A 12,561-nucleotide genomic window follows, 5' to 3' on the forward strand; every position below is an offset into this window, starting at 1 on the left:
GGACCAGACCCTGTCCTAATATGGGGCAGAGGATCAGTTTGTGTCTACTCTAAAGAACTAGATGCAGCCAGGTGGCTGCCAGAGCGATTAGTTAAACAAATAGATAAGAACAACCTATCCAGGGTAGAGGAATCTCCCTGAGATTAGTTTCCTTTTCATCCACAGGTAGTTACTAACCTTCGTGCAGATGTGTAGCATCCCTGGAAGCTTCTTTTGTTGTGGAGCCATCATCAGAGAAGCCCTCCTGCTCTACGCCGGAACACCTAACGATTGGACCACGCTAGAGAATCTTCTACCAATTTTCTTCTTCGTAACGTATATTTGCCTCCCTCTCGCTATCGCTTGTTATCTGTAGTCTACCTACACATAATGCACCCCTTTGTGTTTTCTCTTACTCTTGCTCTAACCCTCTCATTCTCCGCGTCACAGTCATCAGTAAGTAAGGTTAAAAAAGACCACTATGCAGTTACCTTTTCAGTGCGTTACTCATACACTGACCCGCACGTCCAGGCAAAATCTGGACCTCTAGGAATAGCGTATTGCGGTCCAACCAAGTGCGAGGGTGCCCTCGATATACTAATCAATAGGGCAACCCTGCTCAAAGCAGGAGGGATGGGTAAAGCTCTTGGTGCATACATGTGCTGGCCCACCACCAAACACTCACCTACTGCACCCAATATGGTTATGACAAGACATATGGCGGGTGCCCCTATTGGCAATGTACCATAGACCGCCCGCAATCTTGCAAAGGCGTCACCAACAAATGGTGTATCTACCACCAACATCACAACGGTACTGCCTGGCTCCATATTCAGGACCTCAACCATGAAAAGTGGAAAGCGGGAATCACAAAGGCCTTTTACTCTGAAACCGTGAGCTACCCTAAACCCACCGTCTTTATCTCTATCTTCAGAACCGTCTCTAAATACAATACTACCTGGGACATTTCAGCCCTTGCAGAAGATATAAAGCAACAAGAACTAAGCCTAAAAACAAACCTTGCTAGCACACCCCTACTTACATGGCCAGAGATTATTCAAACCACTTTGGACATTCTTAATAGCACCAGCTGGCTAAACCTCATTAGCTGTTTCCTCTGCACTGCCTTCCAGCATCCCTTACTAATCGCTACCCCAGTCCCTCTGAACGCCACCCCCCCAATTCAACAGCTCCCTCGCCGCAGACAACACCTTCCCCCTCGCCCCACCTCAGGGCAACCTCACCTGTATTTTTCTTAACTCAACAGCTCGCTCTGCCCCCTCATTCAAATGCACTCGCAACCTATCTAGCACTGCGACTTGTGCACCCCCCCCACTCCTTTACTGGTGTTAAGGTACCATCTCCCACTGCATCAATTACTCCAATCCTGTCCCCTGCATCCCCGTCCTCCTCACTCCATACCTAACCTACTATACACAGGGGGAACTACGCACCCTCCTAGCCCCCCGCCAGCCCAGGGCCATTCTACTCCCAATCTTAATTGGAACAGCCCTCGCAGGCACAGTCACGGCCCTCGGGCTCAGCGCCTGCAGTTTAGCACACTCTGTCCTGCAAGGACAACATTTTGAAACATTACGACAACTTAATCTACAATTCACTGCCGAGTCCCTCCAGAGGCAGCTTACCTCCCTCGCCCAAGTAGTCCTTCAAAACCGCATGGCCCTTGACCTACTTACAGCTGAAAAAGGGGGAACCTGCCTCTTTCTCCAGGAGGAATGCTGTTACTATATAAATGAATCTGGTATTGTTGAGCAAAATGTTAAAAAATTGCGAGAATTGTGGGAAGGAATACTGCCCTCCCAATCAACTTCCTCCTTATCTGCCTGGCTCACCTCCCCCCTCGTAACGTGGCTGGGTCCCCTCCTCAGCCCCCTAATCGCTCTTCTTTTAATCTGTGCATTTGCACCTTGCCTCCTTAAATTCCTCCAAGAAAGGATGAAGCAAATTTCTGCCCACGTGATGTTTCTTGCCACTGTTCGTCAATACCAGCCTATCTGGACCGAAGAACAAACAACCAACCTTTGAAAATACAAATCTCTTATGTTGCCTTTGCCAACTTGTACCCTAATAGCGTTTCCTTGCCTGTTTTCCCTATCCACGGTCACCACCGCCCCTATCACGGCTTAACCTTCTCTGTTTAATTAATATCACTGAATGGCTTCAGCAAGGACTCAGCGGCTCGAATGGGCAACGGGCACCCTGGCCTAACAAGACCAGGGCGGGTGTGACCTCACCCACTAATCTCAGTACATCATGCATGTCATGCGCGGTGTGAAGCTCCCTGTTACAGCTTGCTATATTTGCAAGTCATTTGTCACTGAGGCGCTGGTCTGGTTAGCCAATGACGGGCAACTGGGCTGACCCATCAGTCAACCTAAGACAGGGATGTGGCCTTTCGCTGCCACTCTTCCCAATGACGGGTAAGACTGATCACTTAACGGGTGCAGCCCCGACCTAAGACAGGCACAGCCCCCCTCAGTACGGGAGCACCTTGCAGCCGCACGTCACCACTGAGCATAAGCCCTGCCCTAATGTAAGCCATCGCCAGCTGTTCTTTTCTTCTGTTCATAATACATTAAACAGAGAAGGGGGACCTGTGGGGAGCCACCTGCTATGAGGTCTGTTTACAGCCTCCAACAACATGGCGGATTTCATAACTACCACAGCCCTGCCCCGCCATTTCCTTCTTCTTCTTCCTCTTTGTTTCTTTGTTCTCCCTTTCCCGCCACAACTCTGGTGCCCACAGCAATACGCATGCGCAAGGCGCGAAACTCCGCAGACCCGGCACGAACTTTCAGCCAATCCCCTCCTTGGATGTCTGCCACCCACAAGACCAGCCTATCACCTATGGACACGTTCCCTTCCCTCAGTATAAATTCCCATGTTCTACCCCCAGTAAACGAGGCTTGATCAGAATCCTGTCTTGCCTCCATTCTTTCTCGTCTCCTGCCCCCCACTTCTTCCCACAGGCCCCTGGAATCCGCCCCTGCCAGTTTGGGACAGAACTGCACACATGGAGAGCTGACGCATCAAGATGATGCAACAAAAAGAGACATGGCAGGGGCTAACAAGAATGCAAGTGGACAAAAGAACACACAGTGAATGAACATAGAGAGCAGGCAGTGGGGTGGGAGGAAGGAGAGAGAAATAAATAAAAATAAAATCTTTAAAAAACAAACAAAAAAGTGCATTCCAAAAATGAATAGCAAAACACTGGAAAAAACTAACAGAATCTATTTAATAACAACTCTGGAAGTTAATAACAGGTATACTAGAAATAACTGACCATTTAAGAGCATGCCTTTATTTTGCCTAATTTGAAGTCTCTCACAACACAAAGTAGAAAAAGGACCAAAATACAAGAGTTAAAGCTATAAAATGATTAGAAAGAAAAAGGAGTAAATTTTCATGACTTAGTGTTTGGCAATGGATTCTTAGATAATGGGACCAAATGCACAAACAACATTTAGAAAACACAGATAAGTATGACTTCATCAAAATTAAAAACTTTTCTGCAAGAGAAGTTTGCATTAGGGATCCACAGACCAAACTCACAATGAGATATCATATCAAACTTATAAAGATGATGGTATTTAAACAACAACAAAAAGACAACAAATGTTCAAGAGGATATTGACAACTAGAACTGAAGTCCATTGTTGGTGGGAGTCTAAAATGGTATGCATTGTGGAAAGCAATATGGTAGTTTCTCAAAAAATTAAAGACAATTAGTATATGATCCAGCAAATGAGCTTCTAGAAATAAACCCAAAGAAAGTGCAAACAGGGTCTCAAATAGATAACTGTACAATAATATTTATAGCAGCAATATTTACTATAAGCAAAAGGTGGAAACAAAACATGCCCAACAACAGATGAATGGATAAATAAAATATGGTACATACACCTAATGAAAAAATAAGTATGAAGTATGAAGACATGCTGTAACATGGAAAATGCTTGAAAATATGCAATGAAATAAACAGGACACAGAGGTACAAATACTGTATCATGTCACTTATAAGAGATGTCTAGAAATAGTAAATTTGCACAGTCAAAAGTAGATTAGAGGTTACCAAGGAATGGAAGCAGAGAGAGAATATGTGTTTGGTGGATGTGGAGTTTTGTTTAAAATAACTAACTTTGTTCTTCATGAAGAAAGTGAAAAGACATTTCACAAAATTGGAGAAAATATCTGAAAATCATATATCTGGAAGAGGGTCTTGTAACTAGAATACACAAAGAACTATCACAACTGAGTAACAGAAAGACAAACAATCCAATTATTACATGGGTCAAGGATGTGAACAGATACTTCTCTAAGAAAGATATACAAATGGTCAATAAGCGCAAGAAAAGATGCTTATCATATTTAGCCATTAGGTAAATACAAATCCAAACTACAATAAGAAGCCATTTCACGATGACTAAAATCAAAATGTCAGGCTATAATGAGGGCGGGTTTCTTATGTAAGTGAAGAAACTGGAAATGTCATGGATTCAACTTTGTACCCTATTTTGGAAATTGAGGCAGTTTGAGATTATTTTATGAATGCCCAAAAGAGAAAGATTCTGTTTGCAAACTAATCTATTCCTGGGTGTGATACCCTTTGACTGTATTAAATTTAGCCATGGGGCCTTGATTAAGATTACTTGGGAAGACTTATTTAGCGCTTTTGATCAGGCTGTCAATATGCATCTCTGCCCCCTGGCTGGGTGTGATATAAATGCACATTCATTGAAACACACAGCAAGAAAAAGACAGCTGTCATTTTTGATCCTGCTATGTGACAAAGGAGAAAGCTCAAATAGCTGAGGCCCAGGGGAGACACAAGACATTTAGCCTGACAGCTCACAGCCGAGATCGGGACGAAAGTAGAGCAACAAAGACTAATATAGGAAGCCTAGAAAGAAAGAAGCCCTATTTAAGAGGAAGATGAGGCCCAGAAGGGGAAGGCAGAGACCAGCCAGAGATCAGTGACCATCTTGTTTCAACACATGACACGACAAATGACTTTGGTGAGAAAGGAACCTTGAATTGGACTTTTTACGGCTTTGTAACTGTAAGCTTTAACCACAAGTAAATATCCTTCATAATCAAGATTCCTGGAGTCCTTTAAAAGAGGAAAGGCCATGGGAAGAAGGGAGAAGTCAACAGTACCTGGAGGAAAAAGGAGAAGACACTGCCATGTGCAACGCCATGTGACAGCAAAGCTAAGGAACTCTGAACATTGATGACCAGCAAGAAGATACCAATCTTGGAAGCTAGCAAGACTTCTAGTGTCTGAAACCACGACCCATTAAATTCCTGTTGTTAAGCCAGCCCATTGTACGCTATTTGTTTTAGCAGCCAGGAAACTAATACAGGAACCCTCATACATTGTTGGTGAGAATGTAAATTGGTGTAGCTACTTTGGAAAACAATCTGGCATGCCCTAAAATGATTAAACCTAGTAGTACTATATTACCCAGCAATTCCGATTCTACATATATACATAAGAGAATTGAAAACATCTATTCAGTCAAATAATTAAACACAAAGGTTTATAACAGCATCATTCATTATAATCAAAAAGCTGGAAACCACTGAAATGTCCATCAAGTGATGAATGAAAAACAAAATATGGTATATCATACAATGGAATACAATTCAGACATAAAAAGGAATGTCTTGATTTGTGCTACACTATGGGTGGAAACATGATGCTAAAAAAGAAGCCAGTCACAAAAGACTACACACCATGTGATTTCATTGGTAAGAACTGTCTCAAAAAGGGAAATCTATAGAGACAGTAAGTAGACTAGTGGTTGCGTAGGGCTGGAGGGAATGGGAGGAAGCGAGGTTGACAATTGAAGGGTAAAATAAAGGGCTTCATTTTGAGATGATGCAAATATCTGTGAAAATACTAAAAACCACTGAAATATACCTCTTATATGAGGGCCTTGTGCAATCCATGAATATCTCAATAAAGCTTTTAGGAAAATAGTTTGGCATAAGATTTTTTTTTTTTTAAAGGGTATACTGAGGATTGAAGCTAGCACCTCATACACAGAAATCAAACACTCAAACACTGAGCTATATCTGCTCCCCATGAGAGTTGTTGTTTTTTTTTTTTTCTTTTGTTTTTGTTTTTAGGAGGTCCTGGGGATCAAACCTGGGACTTCACATATGGGAAACAGGTGCTCAACCAGTTGAACTATATCTACTTCCCTGACATAAGGTTTTGTGCTTCCTTAAACAATTAGATCCACCACTAATATGGTATGAGGTGTGTGCTTAATGTCCAGATGCTATAGTACTAAGCTTTTCATTTCTGAAATCAACATAAGCTAATCTCAGTTAAGCAAGGCTAAGGATCTTAAGTGACTTCCAAGGCAAAATGCAAAGATACCCAAGGGCACACACTAACTTAGGGAAGGATGTCATCCTCACCTAGGGAAACCAGGTTTCTGTAGTTCTCCAACATCACGTCCCTGTACAAAGCCCTCTGCTCAGGGTCCAGGCATTCCCATTCCTCCTGAGAGAATTCTATGGCCACATCCCAGAATGTTATCAGCCCCTGAAATGAAAAACACATTTCACCAAGTGGACATGGGGAAGAATTCTTGTCCTCTCACAAAATGATAGGAGACAGAGTTAAGGATTAACTCAACTGATGTGTCCACAGATTCAAGTAAATTAATTAGGAGCAAGTTAAATAGCTCATCATTTATCTCATCATTTTATTATCATGCTCTTCCATGAAAGGGTATAAAATACACACTAGATCACTATGAATTTCAAATCTTTGTGGATGGAAGAAGAAACATACAAGTGAAAAATATTCAACAGTGTCCTCTATATGGAAGTGGTAGATATGATGTACATAATGAGTTACTATTCTTCATAGCATTAATTCAGTAACTTGAATATGTAGAAAACCATTAATTTCAATGGAAAGAATTGAAGACATATTTATAAATTGATTTTCAAATGAATTTAAGAAGGAAAATATGGATAACAACAAACAGGACAGTAAGAAGACAACATGCGTGGGGGAACCATGGTTAGGTGCACCAGTATTTATCACTGTTACTGCTTCCTTGTGATTTGTCTCTTTAATTAATATATAATGGCCTTCTTCATCTCATCACTTTTTTGCATTTAAAGTCTGTTTTGGGGAAGCGGACTTAGCCCAATGGATAGGGCGTGTGCTTACCACACGGGAGGTCCATGGTTCAAACCCCAGACCTCCTTGACCTGTGTGGAGCTGGCCCATGCGCAGTGCTGATGCGCACAAGGTGTGCCCTGCCATGCAGGGGTGTCCCCGCGTAGGGGAGCCCCACGTGTGAGGAGTGCGCCCTGTAAGGAGAGCCATCCAGCACGAAAGAAAGTGCAGCCTGCCCAAGAATGGCACTGCATACATGGACAGCTGACACAACAAGATGATGCAACAAAAAGAAACATAGATTCCCGGTGCCGCTGATAAGGATAGAAGAACACACACAGGGAATGGACACAGAAAGCAGACAACTGGGGGGAAGGGGAGAGAATAAATAAAATATAAATCTTTAAAAAAAAAAAAGTCTGTTTTGTCTGACACCAGTGTAGCTACATCTGCTTTCTTTGGATTACTATGCTGTGAAATATCTTTCTCCAAACTTTCACTTTCAGTCTATTTGCATCCTAGGGTTAGGGGCAGAGGTTTTAACCAGGGGTCCACGGACTCTCAAGGGGATCTGTGGAAAGATTTCAGAGGGTCTGTGAGCTTGAATTAATTTTGAATAATCCTAAAATTAAATTTAGACATGCTGATGTCGAGTGACATAAAACTATGCCACTACATTGAGAAGGGGTCCGTGGTTCTCACCTGACTGGCAAAGGAGTCCACAGATCAAAAAATGTTAAGAACCCCTGGTCTAAGGTGAGTTCCTTTCAGACAGCATATGGATGGCTCATGTTTTATTATCCATATTATCAGCCTATATCATTTGATTGGGGAGAATTATACATTAAAATCCAATGTTTTATCCTTTGACCTTCAGAGATCAGATCATACCTTATTTTGTCCATCTTTTTACCTTTTTGGTTACACTTTTTGCTAGTCTTCACTTCTACAGTCACCCCCATGCCTCTCTCTTCTCTTATGGCTGCAGAATTCCCTTTAGTGTTTCCTGTAGAGCCTGATTCTTGGTTGTGAAATCTTTAGTTTCTATTTATCTGTGAATATAAAGTCGCCATAGCTGAAAAGTATTTTTGTCAGATAAAGAATTCTTGGCTGGCAGATATCTTTTAGTAACTTAATTAGATCGTACTTTTGCCATCTTGCCTCCAGTTTTTGAAGAGATACCCACTCGAAGTCATATTGGATATCCTTTATGTGTGATGTTTTGCTTTTCCCTTCCTGCTTTCAGAATTCTCTTTATCTTTGATATTTGGCATTCTGATTATGTGTCTTCGGGTAGGTCTATTTGGATTTGTTCTAATTGGAGTACGTTGCATTTCTTGGACATGTATATTCATGTCTTTCAAGTGAGCTGGGGAATTTTCAGCGATCATTTCCTCAAATACGCTTTCTGCCCTTTTCCCTTCTCATCTGCTAGAACTCCCAAAACATATGTCTGTGTTATCATTCAATTCCCTGAGCATGTGCTCAAGTTTTTCCATTCTTTTCTTTCTCTGTTCTTTTCAGTTTCAGTTCTTTTCTCCACATTGCCGAGGCTTTCTTCCAGGATTTCAAATCTGCTGGTGCGGACATGTATTGTATTTTAAATCTCACTTATTGTGTCTTTCATTGCCATAACCGTTTCTATTTCTATCCAATATATTTTGGATTGCTCCTGTTAACTCAATCCAGGGATAAAGACCCAGCATTGGAGAGCAGGCCAGATCCCAAGGGCCTTGGAGAGGATGGCAGTAAAGGTACCTGCATGCCTCTTTTATTTATTTATTATAATTTGTACTTTTGTGTGAACTTTTCTGATCTGGCAAGCAGATGGCGGTCTTTGGCAGACTACTCCGCTCAGAGGCAGGTGCTGGGGGATAATGCATTCAGCTTAACTCCTCAGGCAGGTGGGAGGTAGAGAAATAATATCCTCAGGGCTGGGCAAGCTTACAAATGTCCTCAGTGGCTGTTCTCCACCCTTGGTTGGCCACACCCTCTCTCCTCAGCAATAAGCCTGGGGCAATAGGGAGGGTGTTTGAGAAGACAAATAAGCTTTAGCCCCTGGTGGGCTCTCAGTACAAAGTATTGGCCACTATTAACAAAACAGAAAACTCAGAAGTGTTGGAGAGGATGTGGAGAGATGGGAATGCTTATTCACTGTTGGTGGGAATGTAGAATGGTGTAACCATTTTGAAAGTCTGCTTTGCAGTTCCTAAAGAAGTTATATATAGATCTATATACCTTGTGACCAGGCAATACTGCCACTAGGTATAGACCCAGAAATACTGAGGGCAATGGTATTAATAGACATCTGCATACCAATGTTCATAGTGACATTATTCACAATTGTCAAAAGACGCACACCACCCAGGTGTCCATAAACAGGTGAATGGATAATCAAACAGTGATATACATACGATGGAAAATTATGCAGCTATAAGAAATGAGGTCATAAAGCAAGCCAGGCACAAAAGGAAAAATATACTATAATTTTGCTGTGATGATCTAAACATAATGAGCAAATTCATGGAGTTAAAAGCTAGAATCTAAGTCACCAGTGAAAAGAATGTTGTAAGAGAATGGAAAGCTGAGCTTTAATCTGCAGAATTGGTAAAAACATGTTTGTGAATGTTGGCAAATAAATAGAAATAGTGAAAGTACATCACAGATTTTGCAATTAGCAGCACTAACATGAATATGATAGTGGTTTATTTTTTGTTGTTTTACTTTTTTTTTTTTGATTAATGAAGATGTTCTAATATTGAGTGAAGTTATGAATGCACAATTTGGTGATTATCTCAAATGTCACTGACTGTAAGTTTTATGAATAAAATAAAATACACCAAATGGAAGATAGTAGTAATGAAGCAGGCTAGTAGGACAGGGAATGAATAGCCGGGATTTGGAACCTGACAGACAGTCCACGTGGACATCAGTAACCCCCAAGATTCTGCTGTCCAGAACAAAGACTTCTTCTGACAGCAAGGAAAAGCACCAGATGTTCCCTAGGAACTTTATCACTGGGTACTCACTAGAGGATGGGTGGGTAGTGTAATCAATTCTAACAGCAAACAGCTGGAACCCCCTCCCCTGCCATTAGCAAAGGGGTGGAATAATCAACAGTTTAAAAGCAAACCAAGAGCCCTGAACACACTCTCCTGCTCTTTTGCCTCTGGACCCAGGCTCCAGCTGCTTCTACCCAGCTTGGATCACCACACAAGTAAAACCTGGGCATTTATAACCTATAATGGGTAATTGTAGCCTGTAAATCAGCCCTCTTTATCACTTTTCAGCCCCTTCCTCTCTATCTGGGACCCCTGCTCTATTATTTTCTCCCATTTCTCTTTCCTCCCTACTTGAAAAAAATACTGGTCTAACTCACCCGACTTGCTCTTGAAATTCATTTCTCCAGCATAGTCAAAGAACATAGATGAGATCTGATAACAGTAATACTTTCATGATGCTTGTCATAATTTATTTAAAAAGTTTCACAATAATGCAAGGTATTTGTGGTGGGGCGATGTATAGGAGCCCTGTATGATGTTATACATGTTTGTTTCGTAATTTCACAACTTTTACTAAACACATTGTTTATGTATGTTCATGTATGACCGATATGCTTCAAAAATTGTTTTAAGGGAAGCAGATTTGGCTCAGTGGATAGAACGTCCACCTACCACATGAGAGATCCAGGGTTCAAATCCAGGGCCTCCTGATCTATATGGTGAAGCTGGCCCACGCGCAGTGCTGATGCGCACAAGAAGTGCTGTGCATGCAGGAGTATCCCCTACATAGGGGAACCCGCTGCGCAAGGAGGGAGCCCCATAAGGAGAGCCACTCTGTGCACGCCAAAAAAAAGTGCAGCCCGGCCAGGAGTGGCGCCGCACACACGGATAGTTGACACAGCAAGATGACGCAACAACAACAACAACAAAAAACTGTTTTAAAATGAAAAATATATAAATAAATAAAACGCTATTCCAAAGCCCCAAAAAGTCATATATTTCAACTGAATTCTTAGGATTTAAGGTAAAAACACAAAATCACTCCACAGAACAGGGATTCTTAAGCCTAGAGACTATGGATCCCCCAAAGAATGCAATGATGTGCTCTGGGGCTGTGGGAAAATGGGTGGGAAGAAGCTGTCAACCTGCTAAAATTACATACACTTTTAGGAGGCAGCAGTACGGAGTCTTTATCAGATTCTCAGAGACCCATGATCCCAAGAGTGAAGCCCTGTTGGTATAAGACCAGGCCTAGAGCTGTAGCCACATGGATATATGTCTAATGCCATGAGTCCTTGCTCAGTACTTATGGAATAAATGAATTACACAATCACTATTTTCTACTTCTCATATCTTGTCAAGATCCAGGTTAACTTCTTTCTCCAGGAAGCCTTCCGTCATTACTCTGCATTCCATCCAAACCAGGTTGGTGCCCCTCTGCTTCTCTCATTTACAGCTCTCAGGCCTGTTCTATACCTAGGAGCAGCTTGAATATACGACAGAGCAGCTATTATAAGGAGGAGCTCAGTTCTGATCCTGGCTCTGCCTTCAGCTCAGTCAAGTCATTCTGCCTCAGTTTCCTCATCTGTAAATGTGACCAACACTAGTACCCAGATCACAGGGAGGCTGTGAGGGCTCAACAGATTAATGTACATGAGGCAATAGAAATGGGCCCCTGGATGCTGTGTGTGCTGTGAGCACCAGGCCTCCCAAGCTCTGGGTTCCTCCGCTACCTGGCCCACACAAGGCTTCCAGATAGTCTGTCAGAAAGAAGTGTGGGGCTTTTGGCAGAAAGTGGCATCTTATGGTAATTCACCAAAATGACAAACACAAAGGGAAAGAGTGGAGAGGCCCCAGCTAGATGTTCTTTTAGGCTGTTTATAAAACAAGGCGTTGTTCCTTTGTCCTCATAAATATGACTCTACATGAAAGGTTTTGTTTTAGACAATAAGAGAATGGCACTGTTCATAAAGGAGCATCCCACACATGTGACCACAGAAAAACCAGAAGTTCAAAGTATAATCTGGAAGTTGGATGTGGCTCAAGAGATTGGGTTCCTGTCTACTACAAGGGAGGTCTAGGGTTTGATTCCTAGGACCTCCTGGTAAAGACGAGCTGGCCCCAGTGGAGAGCTGGCCCAGCAAGGTGATGCAACAACAACAAAAAAACACAGAGGAGAGACAATAAGAGACATAGCAGGCCCAAGGAGCTGAGGTGGCACAAGAGATTGAGGACCTCTCTCCCACTCCAGAAGATCCCAGGATCAGTGCCCAGTGCTGCCTAAAGAGAAGACAAGCAGACACAGAAGAATGTACAGCAATGGACAGAGAGAGCAGACAACTAGGGGGAGGTGAATAAGTAAATAAATGAATAAATAAATAAAGCATAACCGAGCAGGCTGCAGGTGCTGTT

General features: G+C 42.3%; 1 protein-coding gene across 2 annotated transcripts in view; it reads right to left on the reverse strand.

Moving 5' to 3' along the window:
• Positions 1–12,561, reverse strand: part of LOC111760600 (zinc finger protein 83-like) — a 30,271-nt gene that overhangs the window by 11,130 nt on the left and 6,580 nt on the right. For both annotated transcript variants that reach the window (XM_058279428.2, XM_071209638.1), the window contains exon 2: positions 6,433–6,559. In XM_058279428.2, the coding sequence (XP_058135411.1) occupies positions 6,433–6,559 (127 nt within the window). The remainder of the gene's footprint in view (positions 1–6,432; positions 6,560–12,561) is intronic.

Source organism: Dasypus novemcinctus, chromosome 18 (assembly GCF_030445035.2).
Source record: "Dasypus novemcinctus isolate mDasNov1 chromosome 18, mDasNov1.1.hap2, whole genome shotgun sequence".
NCBI lineage: Eukaryota > Metazoa > Chordata > Mammalia > Cingulata > Dasypodidae > Dasypus > Dasypus novemcinctus.